The sequence below is a fragment of the Aquarana catesbeiana genome, linkage group LG11 (assembly GCF_042186555.1).
Source record: "Aquarana catesbeiana isolate 2022-GZ linkage group LG11, ASM4218655v1, whole genome shotgun sequence".
Classification (NCBI taxonomy): Eukaryota; Metazoa; Chordata; class Amphibia; order Anura; family Ranidae; genus Aquarana; species Aquarana catesbeiana.
The window spans coordinates 86027583-86048155 of NC_133334.1; the positions used below are offsets into that span (position 1 = coordinate 86027583).

Here is a 20573-nt window from a genome sequence, read left to right on the forward strand (position 1 = left end):
TTACCCTTGTTTCACATCTATGCAGCTGCGTTTGATGCATTTCTGGCGCGCTTTGCATTTTTAAACCAACGTTTTTGATGCGTTTTTGCATGCAGTTTTCATGTGGTTTTGTGGTTTTCTTTTCTTTAACAAACTGTGAATAGCTGGTTGTTAAGGAGTGGGTCGGGAAGCCAGCTGCCTAGTCCTTAACAACCGATGAGTCATCAGCTGTCAGTCGGGTTCCCCGCTGACAGCTAAATGTAAAAAAATTAATTACCGGCAATAAAAAAAAAAAAACACCATGGGGTCCCCCCCACTCCATACCAGGACCTTACAGTCTGGTACTGATTTTGATGGGAACTCCATGCCAAAAAAAATAAATGGTGTGGGGTCCCCCCCAAAATACATACCATTGCTCGTCACCTCCCTTTCCTGACCTGCCGGGCTGCATGCTCAGATAAGGTCCTGGTATGGATTTTGGGGGGACCCCATGCCATTTTTTTTAAACAAAAATTGTCATTGGGTTCCCTTAAAAATCCACACCAGACCCCAAGGGCCTGGTATGGATTGGGGGGGGGGGATCCCACGCCTTTTTTTCCCAGTTTTTGCTGGCAATTCTTTTTTTAAATTCAGCTTTCAACAGGGAACCCTGCTGACAGCTGATGACCCATCAGTTGTTAAGGATGCGGCAGCCAGCTTCCCAGCCCACTCCCTAACAACCAACTATTTACAGTTTGTTATGAAAAAAAAAAAGCATCAAAAACACGCAAGACACAATCTGCTTTGGGAAAAAAAGTCTCTGACTCTTTCCAAAAACGCATCGGCTGAAAAACACTTAGATGTGACTTTAGAGCGTTTCTGCAAACTGCAAAACGCAATAAAAAACGCATAGGTGTGAATCTAGTGTTAAGATGTATTTATAAATCACTCAGTTTAACAAGCAAGTCACCTATCTTGTCAAGCCAGAAGGTGCCGAATATGATTAGTTGTCCAGGTGTACAAGCACATCAGTGACATTCTTTAGAAAATTATGCAGGGCAGTGACACTTGAAAAATAAAATCTTCACTTTTACTCGTCACATTAGAGAGAGACTTTCTCCAGGTGAAATCACTTTTCTTTTTATACCTGCAGGTCTTTTATGTTCTACTGCTTTTATAGTTTTATTCAATATCCCTTAACACGTTAGGCTCAGATATATTGTAACAAGCTGGCACAGCCTTTTGCCACCCTTGCTGTTTGCAGAGCTGATGATTGGAAGGGTTAACAGTCTACAGGGCGGAGGTACATCAACAGGTCCAGTGACGACATAGGATGATACAGTTTCCATTCTCTGTCTTTGATACAATTTTGATTGTTACCTCCAGGACTTCTCACACCCTAGACGTTGTGCAGAGGAGATTCAGGACACCATGATGCAGCAAGGCCCTGTTGTGTGGGCACAGGTAAGGACAAGTAATTATTTAGCTGGTGTTTGGCAAAGAAGGGGTTAATCACTTGCTTAAAGGAAAAAAAATATTGATCAAATTTACGCAGCTTTTTGTCAAGTAGAGTGTCACAATAATTAATGTTAGTGCAGAGTAATGTGCAGGTAGAGTTGATTTTTTAATTGCAGGTCTATGCATAAAAACCCCCATATAGAAAATTGCAAAGCAATTGCATTTGGTCATTGGGCACTATGGTCACTATGGTATAGTAAATGTTCTGCAGGACAGCAGTATTGGGTAGTAGTTTTGCAGATCACATATTGTTTGGTTGAGTTAGCAGCATAGGTTTTAGAGATATCATGGAGTATATTGTAGGCGCTGTGCTCGTTGGATTGAGACAAAAGCACATTTGTTATTTAGCATTTTGGAGCTCGCACAATTTTTGTATAACATAGCTTCAGGCAGAAAAAGATTTAAAAAAGATACTTAACAAGCTCCATGCTGGTGACATTCTATGCTCAATTTCTTATTTTATAATATATGTGGGATAATTACATGGCTGTAACATAGAAGTCTGTAAAAGATCTATAGGTTACATGACGCATATAGTGTCAGAGCATGTATCGGAATAAAATGTAGACGTATCCAAGGGATTACTCATTTTCCCATATCATCCTACATGTTAGACAAGACAGCACAAGAGCAAATTAAGCTTTAATAGACATTTTGTAGGTGATAAAATAGTTAGGAACTTTCATGCACACAAATCTACTTTTGGAAAGAGATTGGACAATGACAAGTGACAAGATAAAATGTATTTACATGTATGATGGTCTCCCACTTTTTTAAAAATTAGAATATCTACAACTGTTTATCAAATAGAGAGTGGTTATAGGTAACCCACAGATAATATGAGCAAAAGGGGTATTTTGTAGATAGAATGAAAGAGTCAATCCATGAAAGGTGATAAAGTGGAGCCTGGTTGGCTTAGTCACCCCCTTTTTTTTTTATATGTTTTGGACACATCAGCATTGAGATCTCCCTGCCATAATTCCTCACTTTGTTCTTCTGGAAGTTTTTGATGTTCCTGCCAACCTTTACACATTTCAGCTACTCCTGATGCTTTTTCCATCATATAAAATGAATAAACCCACCATAATGGTCACAGCAGGTGTGCAGAACAAGGAACTCAAGAACAGAAATCTGTCTAAAGCCATCCATATACGGAGCGTTTTGGTTGCAGGAAAGAAAAAAGAGAATCGCTTGATTCCCCCATCAACACTGCCTGAATCCCTCCCATGGGGCCATTGTGTTCTCCCAGCGAGGGGTGGGGGAGCCATCCCCACCTGGAGAGCACAGTTATTATTGCTATTGGCTATAACAGCTGCTAGCAATAATTGCATGTAAAATCCGGCAGTCTGGTTGTACCCAAGTTGATAGATCGATCAACTTGGGTACATTCAGCCTGCCCATACATGGTTACAATCTCGAATTTCGAACTGTCTATGGCTGGCTTAACAAAGTAATGCAAGACAAAAAAAACTATCTGATGGGTTCTAATCTCCAGCATTTACCATAAACTGAAATATAATTTTCTTTAGCAGAAGAGCCCTTTAAAAGAGTTAAAGATAAAGACACTTTGAAGGCACCAAGGTTCCAAAGTTCTCATCCTTTAAAATAATAGGCAACATGAAGAACATGAGCATGGTGCTATAGTTTATAACATGTTTTACTGTGTGTGAGAGTCTAGCTGCACATTGAGTTTTATGGCTATTCAAATAAAAGATATCGGTTTTTATTACATTGTATACTTTATGACTTTTCTTGATACCCGATGGTTCCTTAATCTCTCTTTCCTATACCTTGCTTTACTTAGGATGCTGATATTGTTATACACATAGATACATAGATTGAACAATCCTAGGTCCATGTACACTCCATATTACAATTAGAATGGCCCTTTAACATTAATAACTCTAAACTGATTCTATAAAAGCTAACTTGAGGGGGGTTTTACGACTCAAGTAGGTATGATAGGGCTACACTACATGCAGTTGTAATATCAGACTACTTAGAACTTTAGCGGCTTCTTGGCAGCCAGTTTAACTGCTGTACCTTGATGTGTTGCTAATGAGCTGATTTCCAGCAAGACGCTGCATTGCTAAATAGCATGGGATCAAAATCACCTATGTAGTTTGGCCCTGTCACTGTTCTCCACTGGGTGTGGGACTACCATGATTGTTCTGTGTACTCTGGGTGATATAGCCAGTACTATATAAATATAGGTGATAGTAACAAAACGATAATGAAAACCATTGCAAACCTTATTGTGTGATAGCCCATATTCATTTTCCTTTTACCATAGTAATAAAAGTGTCCTTTTTGTGGGGAGGTCTGCCAGTTTAATACTACTGAAGCAGGGGAAATGATTGGTATGGTGTAAATCAAAATCTGTTCTGTGTTCCTGTTCGGACACTTGCAATTTCTGGTGACATTGGCCCTTTTCTTTATCCTTCTCCTTCAAATGTTGGGACTATACAGAGGGTCATTTTAGGGGTAATTTTCTGAGCACTGAGGAGGTGGACGTTCAGGCCAGGAGTCCTGGATGCTGCTGAAACCAGATCTTTCAAATGGGCGGGAGTGCAAGGATAAGATTGTCTGACCATTCACCTTGGGATCAGATAATTTGGAACAATCACTCCTTCACACAGTCCCTCATTCACCTTGCATGTACAATTAATTGCCACATTACCCAGCTCTCCATTACTGCATTGGGGGGTAATATTGTTAGACATTGGGGTTGATTTACTAAAGGCAAATAGACTGTGGACTTTGCAGTGCAGTTGCATTCTGCAAGAACAGTTGCTCCAGAGCTTAGTAAATGAGCAGAAGCTCTGCTTACTTCCATCATCCAAACATGTGCAAGCAAAAATGCTGTTTTGGTATTCTTTGTAAAGTGAATCTTTACCTCATTCACTAAGCTCTGGAGCAACTGCACTTGCACAGTGCAACTACACTTTGCAAAGTGCACAGTCTATTTGCCTTTAGTAAATCATCCCATCATCAAAACAAATCATCATAGTTGACTCAGCTATATCCACCCAGGCCCCATCTGTCAAGATCAAATTAAATCTGTTGCACACAATGCGAGTGTCACACAACTGTAAAATTGTGCAACAGATTTTTATTGGCCACTTTAACCTGCACGCTACATTTTATCTCCGTCATCCCACCAACCCCAGCAAGCAGGGACTTTCTTCAGAAAGAACTATCATCTGTAACAGAAAGAAAAATCTGAACTGCTCCCCTTACTGACACTAACATTGTTAAAAAATGTGGGTCACAATCATTATATATAGGAACTAGAAAAGGTACAATTTCTGGGGAAATTGTGAAAGTGTTCTTGCCTCTACAACTGGAGTGGGCGGAGTAACTGGGTGGGGTGGAGTGGCTTGAGTAACTGTGAAAAGTGTTAAAAAGCTTAATATTTTAAAAGGTATAAATAGTAGTAAAAAAGTTCCATCATTCGCTGAAAGAGCTGAACATTTTTTTCAAAAGTAATTTTTTTTTTCAAAAATGAATTTTTTTTAATCAAAAATGATTTTTTTTTAATCAAAAATGATTTTTTTTTTCTTCTAAAATGATTTTTTTTTTCAAAAGTAATTTTTTTTTTCAAAGGTAATTTTTTTTTTCAAAAATGAATTTTTTTATTTCAAAAATAATTTTTTTTTCGAAATTATTATTTTTTTTAAAGTAATTTTTTTTTCAAAAATAATTTTTTTTTTCAAAAATATTTTTTTTTTTCAAATATATTTTTTTTTCAAAAATAATTTTTTTTTTAAAAGAAATTTTTTTTTCAAAAATAATTTTTTTTTTTCAAAAATATTTTTTTTTTCAAAAATATTTTTTTTTTTTTTTCAAAAATGATTTTTTTTTTTCAAAAATTATTTTTTTACTTTTTTCAAAAATTTTTTTTTTTTTTCAAAAATATTTTTTTTTTTACATGGGGCGGTCATAATGTTTTGGCTGATCATGGGGTTGTCAGCTTTTGTCACTTCCCACTCTAGTTTTGAACATTTCGCCATTCATTCCTATGGGACCAATTTCGCCGCAAAAACGTCATTTCGTGGACCATTCGGCAAAACATTCCACAAAGTAATAACACACCAATCGGGAACAATCCGCTCGTTTCGGTATATTATTTGTCTCTGTAGTGTAAAAACTGTGGGAGGAGTCTACAAGCATTATCAAGTCTAGCAGATGAAGTCACATGCATTTGGGGTGTCTCAGCATCTTGTGTTTACAACCACTGTTTCCTAGCAACGCTCATGCCCTGTTTATGCTTCCCAAATACTGCTTCATCAAAACTGCCCCATCAGAATTACCCCATCAAAACTGCCCCATCATATTCCTCTATTATAAATCAGTACATGGTGTGTCTGTCCCCTCCCCCGGGCTCTGTAATCAGAGCTGAGATGCTCCAGCCACCTCCCCCCCTGTGTATAACAGAAGCTTTGGTAACCATGGCAACAAAACAAACACTAACAGTACACTCTGATTAATGGCTAAAATTTCCTGAAATGACCTCTAAACAAATGGCCGTATTTTAAAAACTATACATCCTACAGCGAAGATCTTTATATTGCGAGAATCACAAGACCCAGACCTAGATTTTGATGTATAGTATGTCTCTAAAATATTAAAAATGAAGGCACGGTCGCAGTTTAGAAATTGCCCTTCAAATTTGGAGGGGGCTAGAGTGTAGTTTCAATGAATGTCAATGGACGGCGTGAGTTGCAAACAAATGGTCATATTGTGAAAACTATCAGGACTATGGCTTAGCCGTGGACATGTTTAGTGGCAGCAGGGATAGCTGAACGTTTTGATATAAGATTTGTGTAGGTGGGCTTGAAAATGAGGGAGTGGCGGCAGTTTAGAAATCATGTTCTGATTTTCCAGCTTTTGTCATCTCCCACTCTAGTTTCCCCATTCATTCCTATGGGACCAATTTCGCCGCAAAAACGACGATATTTCGTGAACCATTCGGCGAAACGTTCCACAAAGTAATAGCACACCATTCGGGAACAATCCGCACGTTTCGGTATATTACTTGTCTATGTAGTGTAAAAACTGTGGGAGGACTTAGGGTGGTAAATTTGGCTATAATAATAAGAACTAGAAAAGGTACAATTTCTGGGGAAATTGTGAAAGTGTTCTTGCCTCTACAACTGGAGTGGGCGGAGTAACTGGGTGGGGTGGAGTGGCTTGAGTAACTGTGAAAAGTGTTAAAAAGCTTAATATTTTAAAAAGTATAAATAGTAGTAAAAAAGTTCCATCATTCGCTGAAAGAGCTGAACATTTTTTTCAAAAGTAATTTTTTTTTTTAAAAAATGAATTTTTTTTAATCAAAAATGATTTTTTTTTCTTAAAAAATGATTTTTTTTTTCAAAAGTAATTTTTTTTTTCAAAGGTAATTTTTTTTTTTCAAAAATGAATTTTTTTATTTCAAAAATAATTTTTTTTTCGAAATTATTATTTTTTTTAAAGTAATTTTTTTTTCAAAAATAATTTTTTTTTTTCAAAAATATTTTTTTTTTCAAATATTTTTTTTTTCAAAAATAATTTTTTTTTTTAAAGAAATTTTTTTTTCAAAAATATTTTTTTTTTTCAAAAATAATTTTTTTTTTTTCAAAAATATTTTTTTTTTTCAAAAATATATATATTTTTTTTCAAAAATGATTTTTTTTTTTTCAAAAATTATTTTTTTACTTTTTTCAAAAAATTTTTTTTTTTTTCAAAAATATTTTTTTTTTTACATGGGGCGGTCATAATGTTTTGGCTGATCATGGGGTGGTCATAATGTTTTGGCTGATCATGGGGTTGTCAGCTTTTGTCACTTCCCACTCTAGTTTTGAACATTTCGCCATTCATTCCTATGGGACCAATTTCGCCGCAAAAACGTCATTTCGTGGACCATTCGGCAAAACATTCCACAAAGTAATAACACACCAATCGGGAACAATCCGCTCGTTTCGGTATATTATTTGTCTCTGTAGTGTGAAAACTGTGGGAGGAGTCTACAAGCATTATCAAGTCTAGCAGATGAAGTCACATGCATTTGGAGTGTCTCAGCATCTTGTGTTTACAACCACTGTTTCCTAGCAACGCTCATGCCCTGTTTATGCTTCCCAAATACTGCTTCATTAAAACTGCCCCATCAGAATTACCCCATCAAAACTGCCCCATCATATTCCTCTATTATAAATCAGTACATGGTGTGTCTGTCCCCTCCCCCGGGCTCTGTAATCAGCTGAGATGCTCCAGCCACCTTCCCCCCTGTGTATAACAGAAGCTTTGGTAACCATGGCAACAAAACAAACACTAACAGTACACTCTGATTAATGGCTAAAATTTCCTGAAATGACCTCTAAACAAATGGCCGTATTTTAAAAACTATACATCCTACAGCGAAGATCTTTATATTGTGAGAATCACAAGACCCAGACCTAGATTTTGATGTATAGTATGTCTCTGAAATATTAAAAATGAAGGCACAGTCGCAGTTTAGAAATTGCCCTTCAAATTTGGAGGGGGCTAGAGTGTAGTTTCAATGAATGTCAATGGATGGCGTGAGTTGCAAACAAATGGTCATATTGTGAAAACTATCAGGACTATGGCTTAGCTGTGGACATGTTTAGTGGCAGCAGGGATAGCTGAACGTTTTGATATAAGATTTGTGTAGGTGGGCTTGAAAATGAGGGAGTGGCGGCAGTTTAGAAATCATGTTCTGATTTTCCAGCTTTTGTCATCTCCCACTCTAGTTTCCCCATTCATTCCTATGGGACCAATTTCGCCGCAAAAATGACGATATTTCGTGAACCATTTGGCGAAACGTTCCACAAAGTAATAGCACACCATTCGGGAACAATCCGCACGTTTCGGTATATTACTTGTCTATGTAGTGTAAAAACTGTGGGAGGAGTTAGGGTGGTAAATTTGGCTATAATAATAAGAATAATATATATGTGAGATAACAGTAAGTGGTCTTGCTATGCAAGAACACTTAATACTAGAAAAGGTACAATTTCTGGGGAAATTGTGAAAGTGTTCTTGCCTCTACAACTGGAGTGGGCGGAGTAACTGGGTGGGGTGGAGTGGCTTGAGTAACTGTGAAAAGTGTTAAAAAGCTTAATATTTTAAAAAGTATAAATAGTAGTAAAAAAGTTCCATCATTCGCTGAAAGAGCTGAACATTTTTTTCAAAAGTAATTTTTTTTTTCAAAAATGAATTTTTTTTAATCAAAAATGATTTTTTTTCTTCAAAAATGATTTTTTTTTTCAAAAGTAATTTTTTTTTTCAAAGGTAATTTTTTTTTTCAAAAATGAATTTTTTTATTTCAAAAATAATTTTTTTTTCGAAATTATTATTTTTTTAAAGTAATTTTTTTTTCAAAAATAATTTTTTTTTTTCAAAAATATTTTTTTTTTTCAAATATATTTTTTTTTCAAAAATAATTTTTTTTTTAAAAGAAATTTTTTTTTCAAAAATATTTTTTTTTTTCAAAAATAATTTTTTTTTTTCAAAAATATTTTTTTTTCAAAAATATTTTTTTTTTTTTTTCAAAAATGATTTTTTTTTTTCAAAAATTATTTTTTTACTTTTTTCAAAAATTTTTTTTTTTTTTCAAAAATATTTTTTTTTTTACATGGGGCGGTCATAATGTTTTGGCTGATCATGGGGTGGTCATAATGTTTTGGCTGATCATGGGGTTGTCAGCTTTTGTCACTTCCCACTCTAGTTTTGAACATTTCGCCATTCATTCCTATGGGACCAATTTCGCCGCAAAAACGTCATTTCGTGGACCATTCGGCAAAACATTCCACAAAGTAATAACACACCAATCGGGAACAATCCGCTCGTTTCGGTATATTATTTGTCTCTGTAGTGTGAAAACTGTGGGAGGAGTCTACAAGCATTATCAAGTCTAACAGATGAAGTCACATGCATTTGGAGTGTCTCAGCATCTTGTGTTTACAAACACTGTTTCCTAGCAACGCTCATGCCCTGTTTATGCTTCCCAAATACTGCTTCATCAAAACTGCCCCATCAGAATTACCCCATCAAAACTGCCCCATCATATTCCTCTATTATAAATCAGTACATGGTGTGTCTGTCCCCTCCCCCGGGCTCTGTAATCAGCTGAGATGCTCCAGCCACCTTCCCCCCTGTGTATAACAGAAGCTTTGGTAACCATGGCAACAAAACAAACACTAACAGTACACTCTGATTAATGGCTAAAATTTCCTGAAATGACCTCTAAACAAATGGCCGTATTTTAAAAACTATACATCCTACAGCGAAGATCTTTATATTGCGAGAATCACAAGACCCAGACCTAGATTTTGATGTATAGTATGTCTGTGAAATATTAAAAATGAAGGCACGGTCACAGTTTAGAAATTGCCCTTCAAATTTGGAGGTGGCTAGAGTGTAGTTTCAATGAATGTCAATGGACGGCGTGAGTTGCAAACAAATGTTCATATTGTGAAAACTATCAGGACTATGGCTTAGCCGTGGACATGTTTAGTGGCAGCAGGGATAGCTGAACGTTTTGATATAAGATTTGTGTAGGTGGGCTTGAAAATGAGGGAGTGGCGGCAGTTTAGATATCATGTTCTGATTTTCCAGCTTTTGTCATCTCCCACTCTAGCTTCCCCATTCATTCCTATGGGACCAATTTCGCCGCAAAAACAACGATATTTCGTGAACCATTTGGCGAAACGTTCCACAAAATAATAGCACACCATTCGGGAACAATCCGCACGTTTCGGTATATTACTTGTCTATGTAGTGTAAAAACTGTGGGAGGAGTTAGGGTGGTAAATTTGGCTATAATAATAAGAATAATATATATGTGAGATAACAGTAAGTGGTCTTGCTATGCAAGAACACTTAAATATATATGTGAGATAACAATAAGTGGTCTTGCTATGCAAGAACACTTAATAATATATATGTGAGATAACAATAAGTGGTCTTGCTATGCAAGAACACTTAATAAACTGGGCCTTAGCTAAGTAAAAGGGTTTTCTAATGTACTGGGATTATGAATAATATTTTGTGGGCGAAGGATAATTAAGAGACCAGAGCTGTACAATACAGTATATAATTAGGTTTTCTTAACAGCTTAATAAGCCTTGATTGAGCCTCGCTGGTTTCTGTATTTTAAATAAAAGCACTGGCCGCCCATATATCCATAGAAATAAAATGATCATCAACCAAACTTGCTGGTTATAGTTAAATTGAGAAACAACCTATTGTCCATAGGTACTTTATTAGGATAAATGTTCTTGAGGGAAGAATGATTTGGCTAGATTAGATAATCCCAAGCAATCACTATAGTTTTAACTGAGATATGGAGGTCATACTACTTTAGCTTTCTTTTAAATATTTATGTACACTACCTGCTTTTATACTAGATTTGAACATTTATTTTAGGTTGGATGGCCAAGTTTGCCAAACATATAACAATTTACCTCTGCCGGGTTAGCCCCCCCATATCAAAATTTTTGAAAAAAACTCATGCAGTTTGTTAGATCTTTGTTAGATCAGGTTAGATCAACCCTTGTTTGCTTTAGATCTCACACAGAAGAAGCAATACTAAAAGTTATTTGCTGGGGGGGGGGGGGCTAACCCGTCATCAGCCCCCCCTTATCAAAAATTGACCAAACAGCTATTTTGGAAGCTAAAAAATTTTGATATGGGGGAGCTAACCCGTCAGAGGTAACAATTTCTCATGTTCAGCCAAGTAAGCCGAATACAGGCGTAGAGCTACCAATTTAAACAGCATGGATGGACGAATCTTCCAGTAGCTGGCACCCACAGCTGTCAGAATACCCAAACAGAGACTGCAGGTGATTGGCTGCAGCCACTGCTCAGCTGACTTTTTTCTATCAGGCTCCTTTAACTTCTCATTCGAACTTTGTTGAGTCTGTCATTTTGGAGCCACACCTTTATTCAAACATGCTGTATTTTAAAATAATAAATCACATTAAAAAAATTCTGAGCATTGCATCTTTTGTCAAGGTGCCGCAAGCCTGCAATGCAGCAGGGTGTGCCAAATGTAGGGTAACTCAGCCAGTGTGAACAAGCCCTCCAACTGCACTAATCTTCTAAATCAGCCATGAATTTAGAAAAACATTGTAACACATTAAAATTATATTAAATCCAAGAGTAAGCTGCTTGGAAAACTGAGTGCATGTATATTAAAAAAAGAAAAGGATAAAATGACTTCTGTACACATCTGTAAAACTGCGCACGTGTCACTGGCAAAACATAAAAGAAAGCTTTCGGCCTCAAGTGCTGTCTCAACATCTATTAGTATTTTATAATCTGCATGTAATACAGTTTTCTGTTTACAGAAGTTGTTTTCAATTTTTTTTACTACACAATTTCATAGCCAAATTTCTTTTTTCTTTTTCTTTTGGATATTGTAGGGAAGATTTAAAATCCCTGCCAGGTTATTTATTTTGTGTGTACTTTTGGGGAATTTTCTCTTTACTTCCTGTCTCAGAGACACATAAGAATGTGAAGGGAATTCTCTTCTTAAACAGTTGGCTCTGGAACAGATTTCTCCTCACCTCTTGTTCTGGAGACAATCACCCCACACTTTGCAAAACAAAACATTGCCTAGATTAAAATAGTGTAAAATAGGGTTGTCTGGATACCATTTTTTTAGGACCGAGTACAAGTACCGATACTTTTTTTCAAGTACTCGCTGGGGGGGGGGGGGGGGCATGGACGGTGTCTGTGTGTTTTTTATTTACATTTTTATTATTTTTTACAATAATATTTTTTTTTATTATTTATTGCAATATGTGTTTTGTTTTTTGTTTTGTTTTTAATCAGGCCTGTTGGGGGGCTTTGGTGAGATATCAGGGGTCTTAACAGACCCCTGATATCTCCCCCTTGAGACAGAGAAAGAGACAGAGGATAGAGATTTCCCAGTCCCTTTCTCTGCAGCCTCAGCTGCACTGAAAATGAATGGAGAGAAGACAGAGGCTCCTCTCCATTCATAAACTGAGACATTGTAATCACAGGAGGTTACAATGTTTCAGTCATGTGAATGGACAGAGTCAGCTCACTCTGTCCATACAGAAAAGGAAGAGTACATGGAGAGGGACAGCAGCAGAATGGAGGGGGACAGCAGCAGAACGGAGGGGGACAGCAGCAGAACAGAGGGGGACAGCAGCAGAACAGAGGGGGACAGCAGCAGAACGGAGGGGGACAGCAGCAGAATGGAGGGGAACAGCAGCAGAACTGAGGGGGAGAGCAGCAGAACGGAGGGGGACAGCAGCAGAATGGAGGGGGACAGCAGCAGAACGGAGGGGTACAGCAGCAGAACGGAGGGGGACAGCAGCAGAACGGAGGGGCAGAACGGAGGAGGCATGGAGGAAGAATGGAGGGGGACAGCAGAACGGCATGAAGGAGGATTCGGGGACAGTCAGCGGTGATCGTGTGTGGGAGAGTTACAAGCACCGATCACGGCTGTATAAATTTCACTAAAGCAGCTGAAAGCCGCTGGGGGAGAAGCTTGTAACTCCCCCACGTGCCGATCACTGCTGACTTCACAGGTATTGGGTGAAGCATCAGGAGCATTTGCCCGAGTCCAAGTGCTCAGGCAAATGCTCGGTATCGGTGCCGATACCGATACTAGTATCATTATCAGGACAACCCTAGTGTAAAAAGTGTTTAATAATTTTGATACATTTTTTTTTGAACTTCCAAAGACTTGATTATTTTTAAAGCAACCCTACAAAGTTATAGAATGTCCCCAGCAAACCACATATCTCCAAAATGGGTCCAAATCTTTAATTAATTATAACAGAAGCAAACTTTTGGAGTCTTGCAGGACCCCTTCATCAGGCATGTGATGACACATGCCTGATGAAGGGGTCCTGGGAGGCTCCAAAACAATGCTTCTGGGCCCATTTTGAAGATCCGTGGTATGATGGTGGCATTCTCTGATTGTCCTCAGTTCCAGCTGGTGGTCGCTGCAGCACTCTCTTACATATACAGCCATTTCTGCAGGAACGTGTTGCATTGGGAATGGTACATTGAAATTGTAAAACAAAACAGGTGCACCCCCTAATAGTAGGGAATGAATAGTTACTTCTCTGGTGGGTGGAAAGTCCATTCTTCACTCTGTTGCAAAACTAACAGCACCACAGTTGTAGGACACTTTTAGGTGTTAAGGCTATCATGCTCCCGATTGAACCATGGTTCCTTGTAGCCTCTTCTGCCATAAAAGCCCTTTCCCCGCATGTGCAGCTCCGTGTGTGCAATCTCGGCATGTGCAGAAATTGTCATCCATGGTCAGCCAATAATGAAGGCAAGGGTAGCAACAGAGCATTGGGGGGGGGGGGGGGGGCATAGACATTGCATTGCTAGTGGAGAGCATACAAGGGGGTAAGCCTGTCATAATTGTCAAATTATGGCAACAGTCCCGGAGACAACAGTTCTCTTAAGTTCCACTTTAAAGATGACATCTTATCCGGTTTTACATAGTAGAATTGGAGTGATGAATTTTTGATTGCTTTAGTCCCTTTTCGCCATAACCTGTATGACCAAACTGTCGGGTTGGGTCCCAAACCCTACTCTACAGAAATCATAGTTTCCATACACCACACTGATTATGGTGAAATAGCCTAAAACAATTGGATGCAGTTTGGAATAAGTGGCTCAATATTAGGCTATATTTGAAATGCACCAGCAAGTGTTCTTCTGGCCAACAGGATGTAAATCAATGATTTGCATGGCTTTGCCCAGTGTCAAGAAATTAAAAATAATTCTCTTATTTTTGGGATGTACAGTGCCTTGAAAAAGTATTCATACCCCTTGAAATTTTGAACATTTTGTCATGTTACAACCGATAAACCTAAATTGATTTTATTGGGATTTTATGTGATAGACCAGCACAATGAGGCACATAAATGTGAAGTGGAAGGAAAATGATAAATGGTTTTCAAAATTGTTTACAAATAAATATGTGAAAAGTGTGGCGTGCAATACTTTGTAGAACCACCTTTTGCTGCAATTACAGCTGCAAGTCTTTTTGGGGATGTCTCTACCAGCTTTGCGCATTTAGAGAGTGACATTTTTGCCCATTCCTCTTTGCAAAATAGCTAAAGCTCTGTCAGATTGGATAGAGAGCATCAGTGAACAGCAATTTTCAAGTCTTGCCACAGATTCTCAATTGGATTTAGGTCTGGACTTTGACTGGGTCATTCAACATATGAATATGCTTTGATCTAAACCATTCCATTGTAGCTCTGGCTATATGTTTAGGGTCGTTGTCCTACTGGAAAGTGAACCTCCGCCCCAGTCTCAAGTCTTTTGCAGACTCAAACAGATTTTCTTCTAAGATTGCCCTGTATTTGGCTCCATCCATCTTCCCATCAACTCTGACCAGCTTCCCTGTCCCTGCTGAAGAAAAGCATCTTCACAACATGATGCTGCCACCACCATGTTTCACGGTGGGGATGGTGTGTTCAGGGTGATGTGCAGTGTTAGTTTTGCGCCACACATAGAGTTTTACTTTTAGGCCAAAAAGTTAAATTTTGGTCTCATCTGAGCAGAGCACCTTTTTCCACATTTCTGTTGTGTCCTCCATATGGCTTCTCACACACTACAAACTGGACTTCTTATGGCTTTCTTTCAACAACGGCTTTCTTCTTGCCACTCTTTCATAAAGGCCAGATTTGTGGAGAGCACAACTAATAGTTGTCCTGTGGACAGATTCTCCCACCTGAGCTGTGGAACTCTGCAGCTCCTCCAGAGTTACCATGGGCCACTTGGCTGCTTCTCTGATTAATGTTCTCCTTGCCCAGCCTGTCAGTTTAGGTGGACGGCCATATCTTGGAACTGTGCTCAATGTTATGTTATGAGTACATGTACACTCAGGCGTTTATAGTAGTTTAGAAGCAGTTAAGATTAGAAGCATTTATTAAAAAAAACAACAAACATGTTATTCTTACCAGCTCTGTGTAATTGTTTTGCACAAAGGAGCCCCAATCCTCTCCTTCTCACCCCGCTGGCGCTCCTAGCTCCTCCACCTTGATCAGTGCCCCCAAAAGCAAGCCACTTACTATGGGGGCACTGGCGAGTGCTAGTTTCCAAGCCCCGCTCTATGCATTCATAAGACACTTAGGGCCGCAGCTCAGTCTCGGCCCCTCATTGGCTCACTGGCTGTGACTGACAATGGCTCCCGCTGCTGTGTCTCAGCCAATAAAGAGAGAGAATCCCTGGACAGCCAAGGCTCATGTACACATAGCTGGACCGAGAGGGGGCTCAGGTAAGTATAAGGGAGGAGCGGTGGGGGGAGCAGCACACAGAAGTTTTTTTTACCATCATGCATAGAATACATGAAGGTAAAAAACCTTCAGACTTTAAAGCCCGACTTTATTTAAATATTTGAATAGTTAATTGGAAGCGTTACATATTACTCAGCATTCATGCATTTAATATGAAAAATACATCTGACGCTAGATAGAGGGCAGAGCGCACTGAAAAATGTGCTGTAATGCAATCACGACCCAGTGCATTGTGTAGCATTAAATAGAAAACAAAAATGGAAAAAAAGCAAGCACTGCAATGTATTATAAGAATGCAGTGAAGCACACAGCACCACACATTCCCACTGAAACACTAAAAAAAGCCTGAAAAATTAAAACTAATGCAGTCACCACATCTAAGGACTGGTAGGCTGCAATAAATTAGATTTTTGTTTTTTTATCTAGATACACTTTAGGACCTACATACTGCATAGTATACTGGGATTTGCAGTTCTGCAATGGACTGTAGAACAATGGAAAATGTTTGCAAAGAGATAACGATTACAATATCCTTTCATGAGGGTGGAACATGCACTCAGGGATACTTTCACTTCTATAGCCTTAGGGCTTTTGCACCTGTGTTTGCCCTGTGTGCTGATCAAACTAGCTTTATTGGATGAGACTGTAATTATCTTATCATTGTCATTTAAAACATGACCTGGTAACCGGTCATAAGGGCAAGAATTCAGAGAACAGGAGGTGCAATGGTGAATGCCTTCATTAGGTCACTAAAAGAGCTTACAATGAGGGACACAAGGCCAAGCAATTTGTCTGTCCAAATCTGAAAAATCCTTTATACAATTATTGGGGCTAAATGGTTCTGAGGGAAAAGCTTTTATTTTTTAACAGGAAATCCAAGGCATTCAAAGTCCAAACCTTGCTGAGAAACATTACTCGGCATAGAATGGAATGGGAAATGTGACTGCTTCTTCACAGTGTTGGTTTTAATAAAAACCCTCCACAAACTGCTGGAAAGTACTAACATATATACATATACTGCATATATATACCTTATATACATATATTCTGTATATATGCAAATGTTCAGAAACTTGACCTCCCCTTCCTTCCTCCTGCATATTCCTACTGGCCAGTGATAGGAGAATAGGAATGTGTAGGAGCAAATGATAGCTGATACCTGAAAGAGTTGTAGCTGTTGTACAAGCAAGGTAATAGGAGCTGCTGCGGGTAAAGGAAGGGACCTAATTGCATTTTTTCTTATATGACAGAGTCTCTTTAGGGGCTGAAACACAGTTTACGATGCAGAGCGCACATTAACCCAAGGTGTGTTACATGCGTTCACGTGGTGGTACCATTCATTTTGCTATCTCAACACACTAAGGCAATGCAGTTTCGACGCACACACATTGCAGCATACCACAACACACAATAACACACTATTGTGCATTGTGTTGCATTGCATTAAAATATGCTGCATGTGTGTTTTTTTGTCCATTTTTGTCTATTGGTGGGTTATTCAAAAAATTGGTCTGCCTTATTGCAATGCATGTTGACATGTGAGGGAATACAAGACACAAAAATGGCAATGAGTGAAAGGGCTCTCAAGCCCAATTGGACTTTCAATTTAAAGCAGCTAAATACTTTCTATTTAAAGCAGCTAAATGCAAGCACCAGAGAAGAGTAGATGGGTGACAGTCAGGAAGGGTAGAGGGGAAAGAGAAAGGGAGGCCGATCCTGAGCTGGAGCATCCCAATAAGTACGCCCCGTTGCATGACATTGGTGAAACCAGTCAGGGACCAGCATTGCTGGAGCAGAGTGATGCCCCTAGCTGCCAGGGAGGGAAACTCCCTACAGTGAGAGTGGGGGGGGGGAGGAAAGGAAGATTTTGGTGGGAGGGGACTTAATTCTCAGAAGGACAGAGAGAGAGCAATCTGGAGCACTGTATGTTGTCTACCGGGCGCTCGGTTTTGGCACATCATGGATCTGGTGGACAGATTACTGGGGGGGTAAAGACCCGGTTGTAATGGTGCACGTTGGCACCAATCACCAATGACAAAGTCAGAGGAAGATGGAGTGTCCTAAAAAATGATTTTAGAGATTTAGGAGCTAAATTTAGGAATAGGACCTCCAAGGTAGTATTTTCAGAAATACTACCGGTACCTCGAGCCACACCAGAAAGGCAGCGGGAGATTAGGGAGGTAAACAAGTGGCTGAGGAGCTGGTGTAGAAAGGAGGGGTTTGGGTTCCTGGAGAACTCGGCCGACTTTTCAGTCTGTTACCGGCTCTATAGAAGGGACGGACTGCACCTAAATGAGGAGGGTGCAGATCTGCTGGGAGTGAAGATGGCCAAAAAAGAGGGGCTTTTAAACTAGGCAATGGGGGGGAGGGTCCAGACATAGAGATAGCCAGTGTGGAACGTATTTCAGTGGGTAGTATTGGGGGCATTAGCGGTAGGTGGACTTAAGCACCTAAACCCATGGTAAGTATAGTAACAAGTCCTATTTGCAACCTCAGAACGCCCAATAAGGAGATAGTATGCATCCAGACAAAACTACGAGGTATGTTCACTAATGCCAGGAGTCTGGCGAATAAGATGGGAGAACTAGAGCTGCTACTGTATGAGGAGGAATTTGATTTTGTGGGAATTTCAGAGACCTGGTTCAATAGCTCTCATGATTGGCTGACAACCATTCCCTATATTGCAGGGACAGGGAGGGTTAAAAAGGGGGAGGGGTATGCCTGTATTTCAAAAATGATATACAGGTGAACGTGAGGGATGACATCACTAACAGAGCAAGGAAAGAGGTGGAATCCTTATGGGTAGAGTTACAAAGGGAGGAAACCAAGGAGAGTAATACTAGGAGTATGCTATAGGCCCCCTAACCTGAGGGAGGAGGGGGAGACGGACCTCCTATCACAGTTTGGAATGGTGGCAAGGATGGGATGTGTCATTATAATGGGGGATTTTAATTATCCAGACATAGACTGGGTGGAAGGAACCGCCCATTCTTCTCGCCATTTCCTAAATGTCTTACAGGAACATTTCATGGGTCAGATGGTAAATGCACCAATGCATTACTAGACCTACTGATTACTAACAATACAGACTTAATCGCGGATGTAGAAATACTGGGCAACTTAGAAAACAGCGATCTCAGGTCAATTAGTTTCAGTATAAATCACATATAGGAAACATAAAAGGAATACAAAGACACTGAATTTCAAAAGAGCCAACTTTTGGAAACCATGCTCCTTGCTAGAAGATACTAAATGGTATAAAATCCTAGGAACAAAGAACACGGAAGAAAAATGGGTGTGCTTTAGGAGCATATTAAATAAGGGTATTAGCCAGTGCATCCCAAAGGGCAATACATTTAACCTCCCTGGCGGTATGATTATTTCGGATTTTAGGTGCTGAAAGCGGTACCATTATTTTGCATGGAAATTTGGCGTTTTATATTGTAGGTCTGTAAATCTTAACAATAACACACTTAAATCTGTCCAAACCAGAGTCTAGTAGATATCCCGGGTATGATAAAGTTTGAAACACAAAAACATAAATTATAATATAATAAATAAAAATAAATAATTAAAAAAAATTAAAAAAAATAGTAATAAAATAAATTTCCCCACAATTCACTATCGCTCAATTCTGCAAGTGTTCTAATTTATTATCGCTGTTTTCTAGCTGGTCTAAAGCCACTTTTGACGTAAAGGGACACTTTTTGGTTGCTATGGACAATCTCCAGTTTCCAGGCAGAAAGAACAGTGTATATCATGTAAAACTGCATGCAGGGCATGGGCCAGAGCACTGGGGACAAAAGGGATGTGAAATCATTTCATACAGTACTGTAATCTGTAAGATTACAGTACTGTATGTGTTATGATTTTGACAGTTTTTTGAATTTGCCGCCAGGCTCCGCCCCCGTGCGTCGCGCCGCTCGCAGGGAACGGAGCCTGGCACGGAGAGGCTTCGGAGGAGGACGGAGCCCTCGGACACTGCGGGGGACATCGCAGGATCCAGGGGACAAGGTAAGTAACGCCGCCCCAGGATCCTGCAATGCGATCCCGAGTGTGGCTCGGGGTTACCGCTAATGGTACTGAATTTTAACCCCGAGCCACACTCGGGAAAACCGCCAGGGAGGTTAAAAGAGCTAATAAAAGACCTGGGTGGCTTAATGCCAAAGTAAAAATTCATATAAAAGCAAAGGAGAAGGCCTTCAAAAAATACAAGGCTGGGGGGTCATCATCAGCATTCCAACTGTACAAAGAATGCAATAAGAAATATAAGGGTGTAATGAGGGTGGCTAAGATAGAACACGAAAGGCACATAGCGGAGGAGAGTAAAAAAAATCCCAAGAAATTCTTTAAGTACATAAATAGTAAAAGAGGGAGGACAGATCTTATTGGCACCATAAAAAATGATGAAGGGAATCTGGTTACAAAGATGGTGAGATGGCAAAGGTTTTGAATGTATTCTTCTACTCAGTCTTCATGAGGGAAACGGGGGGCTTCAGTAACCAAAACTGCAAGGTTTATCCTCATGACGCGACACAGGAAGCACTCTCATGGTTAACAGAGGATAAAATTAGAAACAGACTTGTAAAAATGAACATAAACAAGTCACCGAGACCAGATGGCTTGCACCCGAGGGTCCTTAAGGAACTCAGTCAAGAAATTGCCTGACCGTTGTTCCTAATTTTTACGAACAGTCTACTGACTGGTATGGTACCAGCTGATTGGAGAAAAGCCAATGTAGCACCAATATTTAAAAAAGGACCAAGATATATCCCTGGGAACTACAAAACAGTTGGC

At 39.2% G+C, this 20573-nt stretch overlaps 1 protein-coding gene across 2 annotated transcripts in view; it reads left to right on the forward strand.

Annotated features, from left to right (window-relative positions):
* Positions 1 to 1262: 1262 nt before the first annotated feature.
* The window catches only part of PKP3 (plakophilin 3), a 157450-nt gene continuing 138139 nt past the window's right edge, over positions 1263 to 20573 (forward strand). Inside the window, exon 1 of one of the 2 annotated variants that reach the window (XM_073604686.1) lies at positions 1263 to 1422. In XM_073604686.1, the coding sequence (XP_073460787.1) occupies positions 1390 to 1422 (33 nt within the window). In that variant the 5' untranslated portion in view covers positions 1263 to 1389. The remainder of the gene's footprint in view (positions 1423 to 20573) is intronic. The other variant, XM_073604687.1, reaches the window with a different exon arrangement.